Source organism: Pezoporus wallicus, unplaced genomic scaffold (genome assembly GCF_028554395.1).
Source record: "Pezoporus wallicus isolate ANWC-B61680 ecotype Strahan unplaced genomic scaffold, APGP_CSIRO_Pwel_v1 contig_9584, whole genome shotgun sequence".
Lineage (NCBI taxonomy): Eukaryota > Metazoa > Chordata > Aves > Psittaciformes > Psittacidae > Pezoporus > Pezoporus wallicus.
Window position 1 is genome coordinate 382216 of NW_026640928.1, and position 22152 is coordinate 404367.

Sequence of the window (22152 nt, forward strand, 5' to 3'; positions counted from 1 at the left end):
AGGAACAAACGTTGTAGAGGTGCTTTTGAGCAGGAACTGCAGAACACAAGACTTCAAAGGTTAAAAAGTCATCTCTTGGTTGGAACTGAAGCCTGGATGTTGGTATTTGTAAGACAGCCGTAAAGAATTGTGATCATTCAGTCGCTCTCTAGCTCATTTTTTACCAGTTAGCATAAAAACACCTGTATATACTGCAGGATTACTGGTAAGGCTGATGAACAAACAGATGCGCTGGACGTTAAGTGTTTTCAAAAGGAGATATGGAATTTTCTAAAGGAGAAATGGACTTTAAAAATTGGCTTGAGATTACTAAAAAGTTGCAAAAATACACTAAACGTAAGATTTTACAGCTCACAAGCAGCCATTCCCCACCTTTGCGTATGGCTTTCCAGCAGAACTTTTGCCCAAACCACATACATGGCTAATGCTTCAGTTGCTACAACTTAAACTTTTTCCTCTTGCCCTTGGCTTAGCACCGAGGGCCACCGACACCCAAGTTACAGCCGCGCTGGGCGGCTTCTGACAGGGCTGGGTGGCACAAGTGGGTGCTTGAGGCAGCCATAATGGAGGCTCTGAGGTGAGCGGAGTGGCCTCACAGGAGGCCATACCCAGGCAGAGGCTCAGTGTGTCGCCTCACCCCACATCTCCCTGCAACGAATGGGGCTGAGGGCGGCAGGAAGCAACAGCCAGACAAGACCCAGCCTCCCCTCGCCACCCGCCATGGCGCCAGAGCGCACAACCCCGTCCCCATCCAGCCCCACTACCTCAGACACCCTCCCGTCATGCCCCGGGAGGGCGGGAACTCGCGCTTCCCGTGATGCCCCGCGCTCCCTGGCAACCGCGCCGTTGCTAGGGGCGGCCGGCAGCGTCCGTTATGGCGGCGGCGCTGGGGTTCGGGGCCTTCCTCATCCTCCTCCTCCCGCCGCCGCTCCGGGCAGCAGAGCCGAGGGAGGATCCCGGAGCGCCACCGGAGACCAGCGCGGCCGTCCCGGCGCGGACCCGCAGAGGGCCCGCTCCGGTTACGGACGGTGGGTGCCTTAGGGCTTCTGCGCGGCACCGGCGGCTATTGCCGGGCAAGGGAAAGCTGCTTCTCCGTGGGGATTTACCGGGGCTGTGCTGCAGCTGTGCTCCGAGCACCCCTCTCTAGCAGCACCCCAAGCCAGGCGGGGCTCAGGGCTTCCTCAGGCAGGTTTACAACCCTACAGTACCGCTACACAGCCGCTGGGTACGCTGATCCTGGCATGCACGGCCAGGATACAGGTCCCCCTGCCCACCCAGCACCCTGCTCTGAGCCCATGGGGCACAGCCTGGCCTGGCAGAGGGGACCCAGGCTCACCCTGTTTGTGCTGGAGATCTCCCAACCGAGCTGGTGGCACACACAGTTTGCTCCAAGACTCGGAACTCGGCCCCAGCTCTGTGCGTTTATAGTGATGCTATGGCAAGATAGATGACGGATCGTTGTTTGGTTTCCTACTGTCTCCTAATCGGCAGGTATACTTTAACTTTTGGTTTCCCAGTGTTGTTGCCAACTGTTCAGCTTGCCTGGGTTACTTGCCAAATTAAACATGTCCCGGTGTGTACCCATCCTTAGGGAAAAAGAGACTTAAATCTCTGATCTCAGAGATACAACCTCCCAACCTAATCATCTGTGTTTAAACTTACCTTGTTTACGAGGTGAGCTAAGGATTGCAGTGCTAAACTCAGTGAACGGAACAGTCAGAGCATCAGAGATTCCAGGAAATACCTGGATACTGTTCAGATGGTCAGAGAACATCCGAGAGGCCATAAAGAAATGGGCAAGAGTCAAAATAAAAGCAGCATTAGTTAGGAAAATGAATGTTGTTTGAATGTCTTCCCTACAGAGCTGGGCTTCATTTTCTTCACTCTGTTGTTCTTAAGTCAGTATTTATTACAGAATACCAGCTCTCAAACCCACTTCATTAGAGTAATAGCTTGTTTGAATTTATAAACTTGAAAACCCAAGAATGTTTAAGAAGTTACCAAGTGTATTTTATCAAGCCAGCTTACAGTATTGGTAGCACTTTCTATTATTACAATATTTCACAGTGTCTAAAGAGAGGAGAAACAACAAAGTCAACTATGGTTACATTGGCACATCGGGAAAACATATTACTGGACCTTGGGACATGCTCAATACTTGTAAACATCTCACTGCTCTATCAAAATGTTTCCTTTTTTGTTTGTTTTCCCAATAAGCTGAACAAGCAAGAAGTGAGCCTTGTTTATATCTCTTCCCCCCTCTGCAGGGCTGGGTATATTTTCATACCTTTGAAACTCCTATAACATTGCTTTTTTGATTTCATAGGGAACACAGCAGCAGGTTTTAGTATGCCCTTGGTTTTGTTCTTGTGTCCCACATAGATTTGCTAAGTAGCAAAAAAGATAGCTTTAGAAAATGACTTTTTAAAGGCACATGAATTTGGATATAGACTTTGGACCATTGTCAGAAACAAGGTGAGGTGAAGAATGGAAGTGTTGGGGAACATGCTGTAGTGTGTAAAGTTTCAGTTCTAATTTCAATCTCTCCCTCCCCCTCAGTTGCCAAGCTGTGTGTTTGTGACCTGCTGGTGGCACAATGTGATGTGAATTGCTGCTGTGACCCTGATTGCAGTGCAGCAGATTTCAGCCTCTTCACTACCTGTTCAGTTCCTGTGGTCACGTAAGTGCATAAGCAGCTGTGTGAAGTAAAATCTTATTTGCTGCATGCATCTGTAAGGGCTCTATTAACAAATCCTATCCACTCTCCCTCTCCATTCTAACTCCTGCCTACCCTTTGACCAGTCCTTCCTGCACTAGGCATGAAAACTTTTGTCCCCAACCAGGTAGAACAACAAATTGTCCTCTCACCTGTTTCTCTTTGACTTATTCCCTCATTTCTGAACTCATACTCCTTGCTTTTCTCCTCTTTCCTTGTTTATGGGTACTTAAGTGGTGATACCTTCTGTTGGGCCAAGAATAATGCATCTTTAAACTTAAATCAATACAATGCAGTGTCTGGAGTTAAAGCTGATACCATGGGACCATCTAGTCACCCCCTTCAGTCATCAGCAATTTATCAGTAACCTCTTTCATTATGGTTTATGATATCAGATAGAAACTTGATCAATTCAGGGCTTAATGAACAAGTTTGAGCATTGTTCTGGTCCTCATTTTACAAGTCAGCATCCCAACCTGCTGCCTCACTGCCAGTCCGTCACATTAGAAACAGTGAAATCTAACATTATATCAATAAGTTAATGCCAATAATTATTTCTTTGCTATTTACAGTCTCTGTGAAACCACTCTCACCCAATTTCATCTCAAAAAGGAGTTAAGAAAGCTCCTTCAAATCTGTAATGTAAAAAAGTCTCTCGGTGACTTTTCAGAACAAAAAGTACAGCTCTTCAACCCACCTTCTGCATAAGTCATGCCAATGTGAACACTGGGGTTTATTCTTGGTGCTTTGAAATTTGAATTAGCAGTCATCCCAGACCATGGGTTCTTATTGTTCTTGCACACAATGACTACTGATTCCCATTTATAGATATCAGAAAGGTCTAATCAGCGCCTTCCTGAGTGACAGTTTCATTGTCTCGGGTGACTGTTCTGTCTTTGTCAACTAGAAATGTATAAAATGAAGTTGTGTTTCTTTTCCCAAAGTCTTTTGTGTAAAATGTTTCTTTTACAGGAAAATCCATGGGATTTTCAATGGCTGCAAGGACTGTGGATCTCATTATTTACATCTAGATTTATAAACATCAGTGTAATTGTGTTAGTTACTGAAAGGGTTTGACTGATCCCAAGTAAGAGGCGATGTGGCCTTGGAAACAGCAGAGAAAGGGCATTTGATTTAGGATGTGAATGCTACTAACAAATGCTTTACTTCATGGAAGAGTTTAACTCCATACTTAAGAGGCATTTCACTTCTTCAGTATCTCTCCTTGACTGTTTTAACCCTGCCCCAGCACCAGTTTCACAGGAATCATCATCTTTTATTTCCGGCATGTAGGACACACCAGTGCTCTTCAGGGTATGAACTGGCACATTCACTACCACAGTTCTGGGCTGCTGTGGATGAGCCCATGGCACATCTACAAATACTTTGTTAGACTGGAGTGAGTTATTTCACCCTCCTGTCTCTGCCATTTCTTTTACATGTATCTCAAGTAGGACTTCCTGCCCCAAGTGAATATTATTCCAATATTCACAAAACTGACCTTTTTTTTTGGTCTACATGCCATTATGTCACCCTAAAGGTCATACTTCCCACTTGTGTTGTATAAATAAGAGTGCTTCTGAGCTGTGTATACTGTGTGGGACCCTCTGCAATTTGTGGTGTCTCACACCACATGGATCCCATCCAACTTCTCATTTTAGCTCTAATATTATTAGTGTCAGGTTCTCCCCTTTCCCCTGTCTCCCATCTTTCTTCATGTTGCTGCTCAATTTCCACTGCTAGATAAAAGCTGTTCGAGAATTCTCTATTATTTATTACTAAGCACACAGTAAAAAACAATATAAGCCTTCAAAGGAGACACAATTGCAGTACGTTATGTTAAAACAGTAATCTCGTGCTTTTTTTTGATGCTGCCTAAATACATGAAAAGAACTTGAAAATACGGTCAATACTCACTTGAAGTAGGTCACTGATTTTATTATTATTGCTTGCAGAGGTGACAGCCGTCTGTGTAGTCAGAAAGCTGCCATATATTCACTTGATGTTGAAGCAAATCCACCAGAAAGAGTATTTAAATTAATCGACCAAGTCAATCCCAGTATTTTCTGCATTCATGCTACAAACTGTAAGTAAGAACTGTTGCTAATATTAAGCACTGTGGTGTTATTTTTGTAAGCTCTTTAGATACCAGAAACAGACTAAAATTAGAACTAACTAAACCTGTCAAAAAACTGGTTATTCTGCAGGTTCACCGTCCTTATGTTGTAATCCTTTCACTTGTGAAACTGTGAAGATAAAACATCTCTAATTCTTAGTTTCTCTGTTGGAAAAAAAAATAAACTGTTTTGTGGGGTTTATTTGTTTTTAAATAATTTATCATCATAATATTTAAAGTTGTCATATGGGAAACTAACTCCTTCCTGATCAGTTACTGTAACTATGTAATAGCCACCAGTGGTACAAATCCGTTATGCCCAGCTTTGGGAAGAAGTGACTTGCTGGGAAGGAGTTATCAGTGCTGTGTTCTCTTAACTAACATACAGTCAGAATTAAATTATCTGAATACTTCAATGGGATCTGTAGACACTAACTGACAAGTCTTTGTTTTGTAACATAGGCTGCTAGAAACCATGGTTTTGAGAGTAAGGGACTTACCCTTTTCCTTACGTTTGTGCTTTCATGGACCTGGGGGAAATAATGGGTTGAGATACTGCTTAGGTTTTCTTTTAAATAAAATAGAAAGCTTTTCTTAGAGAAAAGCTGTGTTAATATTTTTCTATTGCTGAGTTTTTAATGACTCCAGAAGGAAAAAAATGTTACTAAATGCTGTTTCTGTATCTTTTATCCCCAAAGTTCTCCTATTCTTTAAAATGTTTTGACAGATGAACAAGCACTCACCTTCAGTTCCCCTGAAATTCCTACTTCTGAGAATTTTGATCAATTGCTTAAGCAGTTTGGAAGTGCTACTTTCAGTGCTGAGCCTGAGAGCTGGGACATGAACACAGATGATCAGAATCTGTCTGACGCAAATGAAACTTACAGATACCAGGTAAATAATGATCTGATGCAATTAGTGTTAGATTGAAGTAAGCATTGTTTGCATCTGCTTTTAAAAACATGCAGTTCTTCTGGAAGAGACAAACTTTATCTTGGCCTTTAAATTTTGAAATGTAAAAATAAGAAGTGTAGCGTTTTGTGTTGGCTTACTTAAAAAGTGAACTAGAACTGAAGCGTACCTGTACACTGGAATATATTCTTTTGTTTGGCAGTATGGTGTTCCTATACAGACAGTGGATGCATTCCTGAGACTGCCTAGTCCTGTGGTCTCCTCTTGGTGCTCTGATGAAAATCCTGCAGGTTAGAAACTGCATTTGAATTCAAGTTTCGTTTGCTTTAGAGTGTTCTGCTCTGACTTGATCTTAATCAGTCAGTAAATTGGCACACACAGAGATGTAAATTCAGATAAGGATTCATGAACAAACTGTTCATGTTTCCACTCCTCTGGGTTTATTTTTAGGCATAGATTGGAAGTTGTGTTGCATCTATGTTAAACATTCAAAGTTAGATATGTAAATCCTTGAGAATCTTGTTAATGGGGTGTTTATCCAACAATAAAACATCCTCTTTGGCATAACTGGTTTAATAGAATAGCACAAGGGTGACACCCTGAGGGAAGAGGGTATTACACAAAGCAAGACCTAACCGGGCAACCTTTGTAAGATGCCTCTTACAACAGTGAGGTTCCTTTCACAGCCTGAATGCAAGTCAAGGCAGACTTGCAGGCTTGAGCTCTACATTTTAATCTTTCACACAGTTTTTTTTCTCCTCTGCAGAGAGGGAGGGAAAAAGAAAAAGCCACAACCAAACACACAGTTTCCAAACCCCACTGTTGTTATTAAATATGGTATCATAACAATCATGCTGACCGTAAGAAAACTGAAGTCTCTTGTGAAATGAAGAAATCTCATAAGATCTCGAAACTGAAGTAATACATTTTCAGCTGGCTTTTATTAAGCTTTTTTATTAAGCTTCTTTTTATTAAGCTTGTTAAAAAATAGTGTTTTGTCTCAGCACTTTGGCAGAATCTAAGAAAGTATCAGTCTTTATAGCTCACACAAACCCTTACCTGCAATAGGATTTACACTTACTTATACTTGAGGTGCTTAGATTTTTATTTCTGGTGTTTATAATTACACTTTAACTTCCTTCAGTTATTCTTTGTGACTTTTTTCCAGGGTTTTTAGTAAACCAGGCTACAAAATGCATTAGATCAGTAAGTGTGGAAAAATGCGAAAACATTCAAGCAATTAGTATGCTGTTCTACATCAACTCCAGCATTTTAGCAGTGAGTATGATTTGTAGCAGTCATACAGCTGACCATTGATATATCATTTGTATCTACAGATTTAAGTCAATTCTATTTGCTAAAGAGTATGGTGCTTTACTGGGTTGGGAAAAACCACCTCCCTGTGCAATGGACTTTTCTACAGAAAGCCTTGGGAAATGTTTTTACTTCAGGCTTTGGTAGCAGAAGCATTTACTGTGCTCTGCTTGGCCAACAAAAATAATGGTCTTGAAGAGACAAGCCTGTTCCTGAGCTTGTGCTTACTGCAGTGGCAGCAGCTTTAGGCTTTTGTGCTTGTTCAAGCTCTTCCAAGAAGCCTGTTACCAGAGTGCATAAGAAGTCTGAGCTTTAACGAGTTGAGAAACCTTTGTACTTAAAGAAGAACTTGTAAGGTTTAATCCTCTGCATAGATACACCTTTCTTACACACCTCAGTTTTTAATAGTAGGGTATTGTACATGCATACTGAGCCTTCCTTTTATAGTCCTCCAACAACATGACCTTTTAACCCACTGAGAGCAAATTTGTTTGTATCCAGCCTACTCCCAATACAGCCTGTGGTTATTTTTCAAAGTTAAGCTTACTTTTTCATTCCTTTTTGAAGTGGAGGATGATGTCTCATGTAGAAATAAATCCCCTTTCAACAGGAAAGGAAAGCCCCTTAAATAGTTCATGTTCTCACAGGTGGGATCATTCTCCTGCTTATTGAGGACCTCATTAAAATCAGCACATTTGTTGCACACAGATGTCAGCTTTTGGTCATCCTGCTGGGGAACAGTTAGAGAAAACTCTGCCTCAGAAGGGCATTGAGTGTTTCTGTGTGTATGCAGAATTGACGTTCTTGGTGGCTGTAGAACCAGGAATAACAAGCTTGCCTCAGGACAAGCTCCAAGCAGATGAATGTTTTTGAATTCAAAGGTGAATTCCCCTTTCTCACTAGAACCCATGTGCTGCTTGCCAGTGACAGCAGCCCAGCTCAGGAGAGGCCAGAATTCTGTCCAAAGTACGTTGGACATTCAGGAAGGATCAGATGCAAGAACTGGAGAGCGCTGAGTAGATGCTGGAGATGGTCTGTAGGAAGCTCCCCTTCCCAAAGGGAGCTGAAGATGGGTATGACAACAGAAAAGTGACTTGGTACTAGGGACAGGGCAGAGCAGGGAGCCCTTCCAGTGCCAGCAGGTGGAGCTGCTGGCAAAAGATACGGCAGAAACCCGGGGAGCCCCCGGTGAGAGGACTGGTACAGCAGTTCCTTCAGAAACCCCATCATAATGAACCCATACTCACTGCCAGGCCGGGCAGCTTGAGGGATATGAAGCTCTTGGTAATTGTGGCACTTAATCTCTGCTCTCTCCCATGGCCTGTCCAGCAGACCCAGGGGCATTCTGATGGCTGAGCTATACCTCAAGGTGTAGATATAAATATGACTGATGACCTTGGGCTGACATTTCTGTGTTTCCATGAAATTTCAGTGGAAATTTTCCTGTGGGGCAACTGTGCATGTCCATGTGCTGTATTACAAGAGGGATACTTGCTTCTCATTTCATTGTACTGTGAAGCTATGGACTTACTACTATCAGAACGGCACAACAAAACCTCTTTATTCCTTCGGGAAGGAACAGCCTGGCAGACTTCCTGAACTGGCAGTCTCCGGTTAGTTACAAGTGGTGTTGCACAGAGCTGCAGTAGGAACAATGTTCTCTGACGCCCTCAATGGGTCACAATAACAGTCATCACCTTTCTGATGCAAGTAAACTTTTCCAGTGTTTCTGAGTTGCAAATACAGTGTCCAAGGGAAACACTGGATTCATCTACTACTTGACGAATGCACTAGATGTTTGTTGGGGATGTAGTCTAGCTAGGCCTGAGGGAAAACTAATGGAAGTCACTAAGACATTTTCCAGTAACTGTCAGAGGAAGAAGAGGACTGGACTATAAGATTTTGCCTACTAGCCATGAAGAGCAGCCATTGTTTTCACACTACCGTATTGTATTTCCAATAACTTCCATGATATAAAAGTTATTGTAATGATAGAGAGTTAAATTGGCAAAGCAGTTAAGCCTTAAATGCTTTACTTAGCTGTTCCTTGTATTAAGTCATGTTTGCTGTCATTTAAATGTGCTCTTTTATTCTTCCCTAGGTGCCTAAGTCAAGTCAGATGGTGAGTATCCTTCTAACTTAGTGGGAAGAGCTGGGGGAAAAATTCTTACTTGGTTATAGTCAGTGGGAGCTTTTTTCACTGACTTCATCAGAACAGGGACTTTATCCTTAATCTTTACAGTAAAAATATGGTACCAGAATGTAATACAGTAGTTGTTCTGAGGACTGTTGACAGAACCCAGAAGGGTCACAAATACAATACAAAAAAAGCCAAAAATAATTCTACACAATACTCAGAAATGACATGAATTTGCTTTTCAGGTGAATATTTCTGTCCAGTCCATATCTGTCCAGTCTCTAAATGGAACACGGACTTTACTTAATGATAGTGATGTCCTCAGGCTCCCCATGATTTTGGATGAACTGTGCATAAATGTAGTTCTTGGGGTAGGTATGACAGTTCTTTTTCTCCTCATGTTTGATGGAAAGCATCTATGCATCAAATCACTTCTGAGTCACAAACTGCAAAGATGTGAGAAGGGCCTTGCATGGTTTCCATGTATTTGACATCTCCCAAGCAAATGTGACAGGAGAAACACTGACTTTGGGAAAACGGGAGTATTTTGCAACAAAATAATAACTATATGCAACATAACATGGAGACAGGATGAAATCCTTTTCTATTATGACTGTGTGTATATGGCATAACAGATAATAAAATGAGCTTAGACTCTCCATTATGCTTGGGAGATGTTGACTTCAGGCACAGTGGTGACAGAGGCAGAGGAACACACAGTGCACGTCATCTCAGCTTTAAACCTTAAATGAACATTGGCCTTATGCTTAGAAGAGGTTTTCCAAGAAGCCAGTTTTGAAGAGGCTCCAGCCTTTAGAGGCTTTACTGTGTACTTGAGTGTTCCTTAAGCAAGGAAGAAAGAAAAAATATTTGCATACTTCTAAATTCCTCTTCTCTAGTTTCATCCTCTTACGTATTTATTCTAATTAATATCTAAAATGTTGAATTTTCAGGTGAGCTATCACATTACATACACAGATGCAGGAGAAATAATAGAAGCAGCTGGTGCTTTTGTCTTGGGGGCAATTAACAAAGAAGCACTTTCAATAGAGCAGAGCTTCGAAATCAGCTTTACTCAGGTAACTGCTGGAGATGTTACGGGTGACTTGGTGAAAGACATTTAATTACAAAACTTATTAAACTTGAATTGGAACAGTTGTTAGCAGCAAGGTAAAATATAACCTGCTCTGGGTACACAAATGAGGCAGCACCGGAGAACTGGGCAATAATGGCCTCCAAAGTCTGGTTTTCACATTTGGAAGATGCATCTTGTGACTCTCTATAACTGTATCCAGTGACAGAAAAGCCTGCACCAATGTTAAGAGAATTGTTACAAGCTTACTGTTACCATCTTACCACTATCATTGTTCAAGGCAATCCTTGAACAATCCTTAATAATCCTAAAATAACTGAAATATTTCTATGTTTTCCAACCATTTCAGTACAGGATGAGAACTAATACCGTATGTTTGCATTGCAGGTAAATACAACACCAGTTCCTCTCAGTGGTAATCCTGGTTATGTTGTTGGACTGCCTGTAAGAGCAGGCTTCCGGACACAAGGATATCCTTTCCCTGTTGAAATTGTCTGCAGCACTTTCACTGGTCCAGCCTCACAAACACTTTCTAGCACGGGCATCTATAATACATTATCTGTTCTTTACCCAGTGTAAAAGTGTGCTTTTGGGCTGTATTTTAGAAGTGGCTTATGACTCAGTCCTGACTGCAATCTCCTGAGACTGTTTAGTGAAACAGATTCAGACCTTCTTTGTACACTCCAGTGCTTCTTTGCAGTGTAAGAGGAGTCTTGAGCTATTGTAGCATTTTCAGCTATATTTTAAGGATATGACTGAGGATTCTTTCTTCACGATATACATCAAGTATTGAATTTCCCTTTAACCGTGTGTTACATCTGGCATCATTCAAAATACTAACAAATACAGTCAACTTACCATCCTGCAAAGTACATCTGCCCAGGACTGTCTGGCGGCACAGGGAGCCAGAGCCCCAGTGTTATTTGGTTATAACATGATATCAGGCTGTAAGTTACGGTAAGAGGCCATTTCTTTTATTATTTAGTGCTTTTAAACTTGCTGACAGCCCTTTCCATTAGCATCTATTTCAGGTCCTGGGACATTTATACAGCTGGAGGAGTATTGGGAATGGAGTATTTAATTATAAAAAATGTCATTTAATTAACAAGGGTCTTTCTCTTGAAAAGATTGTGTACATTAGCAGCTGTAGCCAGAAGGCTTGAACAGCGCATGAGAGCAAGGAGAAATTATTACTGTGCCAAACTGATAGATTTTGCTTTAATGCATCTCTTTTTTTCTCCCTGGAAGAATGACAGCAGCTATGAAATGCCAGCCTTTGACTCAGGCCCTCCTGGATCTACTGAAGGGACAAAGCTTCCCTGACTACGTGGCCTCATTTGGGAATTCTCAAGCCCAGGATGTGCTTGACTGGGTGCCGATAACTCACCTCTACATTTCAGAACAGGTGAAAGTTACACCACTACCACTGTCCCCTTCACTCTTGCTGTCCTCCCTCCTGAGACCTCTACCTGTACATGTACTGCAGCGCCAGCCTGGGCTTCTCAGGGAAAAATACGGACCTACAGGGAAAAAAATGCAGAGACAAACTGGAGGAAAGACTTCCTGGGATAGTCACAAATGAGGAGTTTAGCTCTTGCTCTAGAAGACAGGGTTTACCTTTAATCAAGCTGCTATCCAGGCTTCTCAGTTATGAATCAGGACAACATATTAGGTACAGAATGAGTTCTAGCCAGTTTAGATTCTTGCTCTTCAGATGGGGATGAAGCACAATAGGTATGGTTGAAAGAGCAAAGTAACAGAATCAGTGCTTGTCCTTGGTGCTTATATCAGGTTAGAGTAAGAGCAAGAATCCTTTAAAGCACAGAAACAGTATATTTGAGTGACCCAAACACTACATTAATTCCTAACATCCTCTGTACTAGTCTTTCTCCTCCCAACAGCACAGATCCTGCTGTTGGTGTCAGGCAGTGCTGCTTGGCACGTGCTGAATGGCAGCACGCCCTCAGCAACAGCTTGCATATAGATTTCTAACAGGCTTTTGCAACTAAACAGTGAATCACTTCTGTAACCAGAAACTTGACAGTTCACAAAGAAATACCTAAAAATACCTAAGATTGTAGGCTTCAAAATTCTGCCCTGACAGAGCTAAGGATTTCTGCTGAAATAAGTCTTCCTACTAAAAAGAGCCAGCTCAGCACTATCACTGAGAGTCACAGTCCTGCCTCAGGTAGAACAGCCCTGCTTGAAGTGCTGTTTACAGGGTCAGTTTGTCACCTATGGAGAAACTGCTGGGACACCCCTGAGCCAAGGCTGCAATGCCTGTGCTGCCTGCAGAGGCAGCAGTCCAGGGCACAGGCATGGTGTAGGAGTACTGGGAAGCTCCTGGAGCCAGCTTTGTGGGGGCATTCTGCCAGTTTAATAACATGAATAATTAATGTGGCTGTTTCTGTATGAGTCAGACAATGAGAGAATTTATAACACTTTTCAGAGCTCATGCCAAATACCGGTATCACTTGAAATAGAAGTGAGGTGGACTAAATATGGATCCCTAGTCAATCCACAAGCCAGAATAGTGAATGTTACAGCAACGATCACTACCACCACACTAAAGCAGGTATGTAATTCCATTACAGGACCTAAGACAAAAAGAATGGCTTGTTTTGCTTAGGTATCAGCTCTGCAACAGTGACCCAGTTAATCTCCTTATCTAAAAGTAGCACTTCATATTAGACTCTATTATATCCAACAGTTTCTGTTCCAACTCAAACACAACTGTGGGCTACTGGCCAAAACACACTTCAATAAAAAACTATACGTCATTCATGAAAACACATGGAGCTGTATATGAAAAAACAAACTTTTTACAAGTAACAGCTGAGAATATAACCCAGCACAAACAAAGCAGTTGTACAAAGAGAAGGCTGAAGCTAATGACCATTTGTATTTTCGTTGCAGCTTCCCTCAGGAAGGGAAAGGACTATTCCTATAACCAGTTCTGTTGTTTTCACGGATGTTTCGTTACCTGCAGAGCCAGGCTATAAAGCCTGGCCCACCATTAATGCCAAGTTACCCTTTGATTTTTTCTTCCCGTTTGTCTGAGGTAAGTATTCATAAAACCCCTCAAACCAACCACATTTCTGCTTTTTCTGACTTGGAGTTCATTTCCTAAAGAAGAGAGGTTTATCCAGTCGCTGTGAAGAGCCATCAGTTGTTTCTGAATTGTCAACCTGCTGCGTTAAAATAGCCCAGGAGAGAAAGGGTGAATCCTTGTGAGGGCTCTCGGAAGCTTTAGGGCAGAAAAACCCCCACATTAAGTGGAAAGTTCCCAATTCTACCTCTGCCAGGAGGAAAAAAGCTTGAGTCTGAACTTGCTGGTGGCTCTGGCTGCCCAGTCAGCACATGCAGAGCCACCAGCCTCCCACCACATTGGCTGCTCTGCTGAGCAGTGTGGATGCAGGAGGGGAAGCGACAGCTCTAAAGGAAAGTAGGCTTCATTATTCTGTGAATAGCAAAACTAAATTGTTAATTAAAGTAATCATGTGCTATTAGATAAGGCTCTAACTATTTTTGTAGATGAATAAGCCACATATTTCTAGCTATTTTCCCCAAACCACTGATTAATTATACCTTTCTTTACAAATCTGACCAGTTAAGTGATGCTTTCAGGAGAGCTCAATGGCCATTCCAGCTGAAATCAACTGGAGATGCCTGCTACAGTCAACACCTTTCAGAATTCCCACTTACTGAATCTTCTACTGTGAAACAGTCTCTCCACAGAGACCTTCTAGTACCTGAAAAGTGTTCAAACACCAGCCTGGTCCTTCAGAACACATTTTCTAAATGGCTTTTCTGGAGTCTTCACAGTTCCCAGCAGTGCACTCACCTACATCTGTTCTCACATATTCCAGTTCTTCTAATGCATTGATTTATGAGCTGTGGAAACAAAGAACTTCGTAGCTCAGCGGGCTGCAAACTGACACTTAAAATGGAAGCAGGGATGAGAGAATGCAGTATCAGAAGTCAGATCTGCTGCTGAGAACAAGGCGCTGTTTGACGTAAGATGGCACGTGTTGGCCTCTATTTTGGTGCTGATTTGATTGTCAACTACGGGAGTGGTGTGTTGGTATTTCTGAAACAAGCCTTATATAAATATCAAAGTGGCAGAAGCAGCAACAGAAATGAGGAAACTACCAACACTACGAAAAGAATGGTTGGCACAGGAGAGATGTACCAGTGGTGAATGGTCATCTTGTTGGGAAGCAATGACCTTTCAGCCTGGGTTCTTATCAGTGGTACTGCCAGTTTGTACAAGATGTTACAAACAAAGAACATTATCACTGGAAAAAAATGAACTTATTTCAAATAAGTGGTACTTCCATGGGTTTGTAGCTTGTAAGGATGTGTCTTTATTAAATTACTTTGCAGTCTGGGCTGTACAGCTGTGCAAGGAAGGTCTTATGAAATCACTGTTGTGGGAGGACATGGGATTAATTTTCCACAAAAGTGTTTTTGCAATCCCAAGGTCTAATCAAAGCGTGGTCAAATAGAAAATGTTTATAGAAAACACTTATACAAGAGAAAGCAAAGACACACAAAAACCTTGCAGGTCAGTCTGGTAGATTTCAACACTGCACTTTCCAGGGCAGATTTCCCATCTCAGAAAACCAGCCGCCTACTTTTCCTCGCTGACGAGTCCATGCTGTTTTAGTATCTTGTTAAGCCTTTCAATTTCTTGCTCCTGTAGGAGACAAAAATCAAATCATTCATAGAGCTGTTACCTTAAAATAGTTTTGCAGGTTCCCATAGATCTTCCCACTGCTGTAATGTATCTTGAGCTGCTGTAAAACAGGATGACCTCGCTAGGATAGGGCAGAGGCAGCTGTCATCCCTTTGCAAGAGGAGCTGCTATGGGAAGTACAGGCAGGGTTGTGGCTTTTCAGCCCCACAACTTTCTGATGAGGAAACTAAGCTGAGAGCAGCAACCTTGCAAAAGGTTCCCAGCAGCTCACCCTGGGGAGCAGCCAGCAGGTAAACCTCATATAAATTGTTTTCTTACCTTCTCGACACAGCTGTGTTCCAGTTGTTCAACCTTTGTGGCAAGTTTCAGGTTTATTTGCTTGAGCTTGGACAATTGTTGTTCTGAGCGGGTTTTCACTGATAAAATGATTCCTGTGAAACAATTCACAGTGGATTCGTTTTACAATGCAAAACAGCCCCGAGCAGGAGGTTAACAATACACTGGGTCTGTACTCAAGGAGTTAAATGTGTTCCTCTCGTGCTCTGGTTCTGTCATCTCCAAACCACTCTTCCCAAGTGCTTTTCTTAATGAGGAGGGTTTGAAATTAGCCACCCCAGGGATTCAGATACCAATACCCTGCTGGAAAGAGGCAGTCTGGCCGCTGAGCTGAATTAATCATACTGCCATTCACATCCTCAATTTGAATTCGCTCCCTTGGCACAGCCTGGGGGGATGTAACTGGGGGCAGCTTTGCTGACAACAAAACTCAAAAGGGGCTGTGTTTTAGCTGGTTTCATGTAGTGGGGAGCCTTGTCCTCATCACAGCCTGGGCACAAGGCTCATCCACCCTTGGGGCTGACTGCTCTGGCCCTGTGGAACAGGACATGGACACAGCACATCATCCTCAAGGTGTTTTGGCTTCACCTTGCACAGCTGCACAAAGAGTATGCTCATTCCAGTGGAGGTGTCACTTCTCTACTGAAATACCGTGAGGTTCTTACATGTGAACTCAGCCCCCGCAGTAAAGACATTTTCTTCCCACCCTTTTCTGAGGGGGAAAAACCAAAATAGCCTGGTAAGAGCATCAAGAACATCACGTTCTTCCTACTGAGCGGAGCTCTCCTCCGGCTGCTGACAGAACAACGTGCACAGAGGCAGGCACTGAAGCGTGCGGTGTTTCCAGTGCTACAGGCTGGGCTTCGAGGTTCCTCCCTCAAGACAAAGCAGTGATGCTGCTTATTTGCATTGATAACATCAAACAGTCCCACACCTGCCTGTAACCCGGTCCCTATGGGCAGTGAACCATGAACTGTGCACGGCTCAGACACACACCACCAAAGCTTGGGGCAGGTTTTTTTTGTCCTCTCTGTTCCTCCAAGTGGGTATGGTGAAAAGCTTTGGGAGGAAACCAGGAGCACCCCAGGATTAAGGGGATTTACTTGTACATGCACTACTGGTTTTCTGCTGTAAAATGGCATGTTAAGAGACACCAAGATTCCAAGGTCAGGCAGCTGCATGCAAATTCAGTTTCTCTCTGACTTTCACTAGAATTAAAAAGAACCACAAAAGCTGCTTTCACATTTACCCCCTTCCCGGACACTTCTGCTGATCAGGGATGTTCTCCCCATGAAAACATCAGCTGGGAGCTGCAGGCAAAGGACACGGCCCCAGCCATCCTTGCCTTTCATTCCAACTAATAAGACCTAGAGCTGCATCAAGTGCAGAGTACTTACCAAGAATGGACTCGTAGGCACAGGACAGCACTTAGGCTGAGGTTTCATGCAGGAATTAGAGATAATCTCATTGCCACATTTTTTTTTTACTCCCAAAATTCCTTCCCCGAGAAGGGAGAAGATGTTTCCAGCTCCACTTGCTTCGGCAGTATCTGAATTCACATCTATTTGCAACAATTACAGTTACAACAGCAGACTCAGTAAAGTCTGATTTGGGGATATTTATATTCCTCTTTTTATGATAAACCCTTTGAATCCAAGTAAGAAAGATCCAGAGTGGGATCAGGACGTTCCCTGCAGCATCCCTGCAGGGGATGACAGAGTCACAGCAGAACATCAGAGCAGCAAGACCTACTCTGCCATGAAAGTCAACTCAGGAAGGCAGGGTTTTACCCTGTTCCCTTATTGAAACATCACCAAAAGGATCCTACCATGCAAACCTAAGACATGAGCCATTCCCTCCAGGATGCAAGAGCAGATTATAGGTTGTTTTAAGGGGAATGTGCCTGATGCTGCCATGCTAGAGCTGGCCATCACTGAAGGATCACACCAACACAAGCAGCAGATTATTGCTGCTCCAAAGAAATTCCACCCAAATTAAGGCTCCAGCAACAAAAACCAGATGGATGAAACTGAGTTCGCTGGGAGAGCAAGACCATGGGGTCCAGGAGATGACTTTGAAAAGGAAACAAAGACCTAAGCCCAGGTAATGCAGGAAAGGTCAGCAAATCCAGCCCATACAGCAGGGGAAGCTCACACCTACCATTGATAATCCTGGCCACTCGCCACAGCCGCAGCAGGATCAGGAGCCCAACAGCTTCGAACTCATGCTCCCGGAAGATGAGGACAACATCGAGGATGAAGGACACAATGACCACGATCCCATCCAGCACTTCAAACTTGTGGTGAAAGAACTCTCGGCGGTACACGAACACTTTAAACCCCACCTCAACCAGGAAGATAGTTAAAATGGAAAGGGAGAGGTAGTGGAAAACCTGGGAAAAGACAGTGCAAGTTTAGGGTCAGGAAACCCTCCTGCATGCTCATGAGCAGGGCAGCCTGGAAAACCTCCTACATGCGAGGGCATGTCTGGTTTGGCTGTACAAGGGGAAGGGCTGGGGCCTCCTGCTCTAAAGCACAACCAGAGCATGTGGCTGTCAGTGGACTGAAGGTGTGAAGATGACTGAGAGAAGGGTGGTGAGAGTGATTCAGCCCTCCTGCAGCCCAAGGAAACACAAGGCTGCTGCATGGATGGCATGAACTGAGCCAGATTGGTCCCGCATACTGCGGGGCTGTCACACAAGTCTTGGTGAGGCCTTCATCTGTGTGCCTGCAACTGCTGCCTCAGCACAGCTTAAAGTCCAGGTCCTGCTTTGCCCAGTCATCCCATCTAGTAGGCTTTGAACCACTAAAGAGAGCGAAATCACCATGCATTTTACCTTTGGGGTTATATTATATTTGTCCGGATGGATGATTTTCAAGTCCATAAGCAATTCCCCGAGAACCAACAAGGCATCCAGGATGACCAAACAGACAACCAAGATCTGTTGGAGGAGAAGAACCAATATAAACCCCCACCCAGCACAGACAGATCAGCAAGAGGAGCCAATACAGCCTTCAGCTAAACATGCCTCAATGCCCTGGGTCCCCAGTTCAGCTGGTTGTACTTGATGGAGCTTTCTACTGCTCCCACCCAGCACTTCCACTCCTGCAGCCCCGGGTCAGTGGGTTTATTCCTGTGAAGTCTCACCCACATAAAACCTCCTGGGTGCCCACCAAGCCCAGTCATTGCCCAGTGCTTGGTATAGGGGGTGTCTTGGGGAGCTCGAGCTGTGAGCAGCATGCACTGAGGCTTGTCACTGCTCAGGAAACACCTGCACTGGCTGTGGAGCACTGTGTTCCCATGGGACAGCTCAGCTCAGAGGCAGGAGCCACTCTTGCAGCACTGTGACTGCTCACGAGCTCCATCCCACATCAGTTTCATCACAAGTGCCTTTGGCCAGATCTCACCCTCATCTCCCTTCAGCCCAGGTTTGTTCTGCCTCACCTGAAACCTGTGGGAGCTGAAGAGCTTTTTCATCATGTCCTGGAAGGAGACATCCCTCCTGGTGGGCTCCAGCTTGATTTCCGAATCTGGCTGCTTCTCCCCAGCATCCTCCTCCTCTTCCTCCCATTTCTGATAGTCATTACTCCACTGCACTGGGTCATCACCCACCACTGTGAAGTGCTTCAGGTACCTGGACATGGCTCTGGATCAAGCTGGCATCACCCTGCCAATGCCTGAGAGACAAGAACAGAGCATCACCTCCCTGCGAGGGGCTGACCAAGGATGCCAAATCCCTTTCCTTTCACCACAGCAAGTGACAGGAGTGTGACAGTGCTCAGGCACAGCCAGGCGGGTGGCGTGGACGTGCCCTGCTGATGGGAAGTTGCTCAATGGTGGAGCCACATGTTTTGCATCACCTCCCACGGCACGACATGGAGCCCCCGCTGCCTTCCCCAGTGCTGTTTGCACCCCGTCTGCTGCTCTACAATGAGGAACTCGCTCGTGAGGTATTTCCAAACATCTCCAAACAAAGCATTGATTACAGGAGGAAAAAACACCCGCCCTTACCTCACATCTCATGATGCCAGAAGAGGCACCTGCCAGTTTCCCACTGGAAAGAGCCACTGTGTTTCTAGTAGGCCCTGGTTTTGGTCAGAAGCTGGAAGCAAGTGATTTCCTCCCCTTCATTCATTTTCTCATCACTTACACAACCAGGACAGGCTGCTTGTAGCAACGGGTCTGATACTGCCCTTCCAGTGGCTGCAGTTGCAGCCCAGCCGCCCTGGGCTAACCCTCCATCCTTACCCACCTGCCACAACACTGACCTGAGAAACAGCTGTAACTTCCCTTCTTTAACATCAGGGTCCCAAATCGTTTTACCCTTTACAGCCAAAATAAGCAGGCAATTCCCACACTTCAGCCTGGATGGTGGGCAATGCTGTACAAACCCACCTCTTCTCCCTGCATCCTCCAGAATGCATCCTCCATCCACCCTCCATCACCCTCAGGCATCCTGACTTCAGCCCGTCCCTATGGATGCCCGGTTAGGGCCAGGACCAACCCCAAATCCACAGATGATCCTGGCTGCAGCTCGACACTGGGGACAACTGCAGAAGAGGTTCCATCTGCACCCGCTGTCCTGTTCCCTGGTCACAGCTCACCCTTCCTCTTTGGGCTGCCTGGCCCACAAATCCTGCCAAAAACCACATCCCCATCCTCAATGAGGCTGTCCATGCATCCGTCATTGCCAAAGCCATCTGGAGAGCTCAACACAAGCCACTTGTGCCCAAGGGAGCCCCCGTGGGTCTGCCCGTGCCCCCGGGTTGCTCTGCCTCCCCTCACTCCCTGCAGTTGGAGGTCCTGGAGGGCCACCCTGGGCTCCACTCACAGCAGGGGTGGCCTTAGAAGGCACCTCCTTACCCGATGTAGGGGTGCCTCACAGATACAGCACCTTCATTCCAGACCACCAGGCGCTGAGTGGAGCACAGTGGAGCCCCGCAGGGAGCTCCTTCGCCACCATCGACCCCCCCCCCCCCCCCCCCCAGCCTCTTGCGGGATGGCCTCTGGGCTCGCTCGGCCCGCGGGGCCTGGAGCCGTCACCGGTGGATGGAGCAAGCGGGACCGACGCTGCCGTCGGAGCTCCCCGACCTCCCTGAGACCGGAGCAACCGGTCAGCTCCTGGGGCTGGGCGGAGCCCCGGGCCCTGGCGAGACCCCTGCCGCGAAGGACGTGGCGGTCCGGGGGGAGGCCCTGCTGCACCTCCCATCCCACCCCATCCCCAGGCCGGCACTCACCGCGCCAAGCCCCGCGAGCGTCCCGGCCCCTCTGCCCCCGGTACCGTGCGCGTCCCGGCTGCGCCCGCCGCCCCGCGCTCCCCAGTGCTGCGCGGCCTCCCCCCGGCCCGGCTCCGCCCCCCAGCCAGGGCCGGCCCCACCGTCCGACCGGCCCCGCCCGGAAGGCTCCGAACGGGTCCCGAGCCCCGGTCCCCGATCCGACATTCCCCCTCCCCGGCTCCCTACGGCGCGTCCCGGAGCTGTCGAATAGGACCCGCAGGACCGTGGTTCAGACTTCTGTTCTCTTTAAGTTTTAACCAGCCCCAGATCCAGCACAGCTCTGAAATCAAATCGAGTCTCTGCTGGGATCAGAGCTCGGCTGCCGAGCAGGGAGGGACACAGATCAGTCCCACAGAGGAGGTGGAGGCCCAGGGATCGCATGGATTACAGAAGTTTAAAACCTAGAAATGAGGCCGGGATTAACCTGCCTCCACTTACAGGCTCATGTTTTATCTGAAGGCTTCTTCTTATTTAGGGCTCCCTTCAATCTACAAACATGAGCTCATTTGGGAAGTGCCCTAAGCAAACTCAACTGCAAGAACGATCAGGGACCCATCTCTGCTGGGCCAAACCTGAGGTATTTCTGAAGAAATGAAGAAACATCTCCCCCTTTTGCACTTCTAACACCCAAAGACACTTGTTTCTTGGAAAGTTTCCTCCTAGGGAGTGCCTAAATCTTCTGGAACCTCAGCGTTTTCTAGCACCTCATCCCAATGGTCCATCCTTGTGTGCCTCCCAGGTGGAGAACAGGCACAGGGCTCCACCTCAGATTTCATCACTCTTTGTCAGAGCAGTACATTCAGGTTAGACTTGGGTGTACAGCACAAGGCCAGGGCTGAAGATAACTCGGGTTTATCACAACTGTCCTGCTTTGGTGGAGATTTGCAGCAAGGGCGCAGTGCCTGCTGGAGCCACAGCACCTGCTGTTCCTGAACTGGATGATCCTGCAAGCATCATTATGGAAAAACATAGGAAATCTGTGCCTGCTGCTCCCTCTCTCCCTCCACTGATCAAAAATCCCCAAGAAATGGGAATAAAACCTGCCTCTGAGCTTTTGATCGCAACCCGCAGCGCCAGCAGCAAGTCGCCTTCCCTTCCTCCTCTGGGGTGGGACAGGAACCTTCCACTGCCATGGGACTTCCTTCACCCCGAGCAGCCGTGATCCGGGAGCAGCGCCAGGGAACGCAGCCCAGACCAGGCGCGTGTCACTGAAACCGCATCTGAGGAGAGAAGAAGGAAACAAGTCGCAGAGGAAGATGTGACACAGCGACAGGCACAGCAGTCGGGGGGGGGGGAACAGTTGCAGATGGGTTAATGCATGCCTTGGCACAGGTCACATAAAACCATTTCCACTTGTGCTCCATTATCACTAGATCTATAGAGATGCAGGTGACTATTGTACTAGGAGGGATTAAAATCAGAGCAGTAAAGAAAACCACAGAAGTGATTTAAAGGGCAAAAGGTGGTAAGGAAGCCTGTGACAGGCAATCACCAAAACCTGATGTAACAAGCTCATCAGAAGTTACCAAGAGCTGGGTTATTAGCTGTAGAGG

General features: G+C 45.7%; 2 protein-coding genes and 1 long non-coding RNA gene across 3 annotated transcripts; 1 reads left to right on the forward strand and 2 right to left on the reverse strand.

The window, feature by feature from the left end:
• Positions 1–859: 859 nt before the first annotated feature.
• On the forward strand, positions 860–14712 carry TCTN1 (tectonic family member 1). The gene is made up of 15 exons (XM_057421314.1): positions 860–1028; positions 2560–2680; positions 4672–4802; positions 5560–5726; positions 5947–6034; positions 6913–7022; positions 9160–9180; positions 9441–9566; positions 10149–10274; positions 10676–10758; positions 11105–11245; positions 11537–11693; positions 12738–12863; positions 13205–13349; positions 13899–14712. The coding sequence occupies exons 1-14, from the start codon at positions 875–877 to the stop codon at positions 13346–13348; spliced, it is 1695 nt and encodes a 564-aa protein (XP_057277297.1). The 5' UTR covers positions 860–874; the 3' UTR covers position 13349; positions 13899–14712.
• On the reverse strand, positions 975–12741 carry LOC130605655 (uncharacterized). The gene is made up of 4 exons (XR_008973757.1): positions 11676–12741; positions 5914–6028; positions 4634–4800; positions 975–1952 (listed from the first exon to the last, which is right to left on the reverse strand). It is a non-coding gene; the product is annotated as an uncharacterized LOC130605655 (long non-coding RNA).
• On the reverse strand, positions 14628–20660 carry HVCN1 (hydrogen voltage gated channel 1). Its single transcript, XM_057421313.1, has 6 exons — positions 20561–20660; positions 18768–19000; positions 18160–18264; positions 17484–17715; positions 15306–15418; positions 14628–14987 (listed from the first exon to the last, which is right to left on the reverse strand). Exons 2-6 carry the CDS (start codon positions 18963–18965, stop codon positions 14922–14924), a joined length of 714 nt encoding a protein of 237 aa, XP_057277296.1. The 5' UTR covers positions 18966–19000; positions 20561–20660; the 3' UTR covers positions 14628–14921.
• Between the last annotated feature and the right edge of the window lie 1492 nt (positions 20661–22152).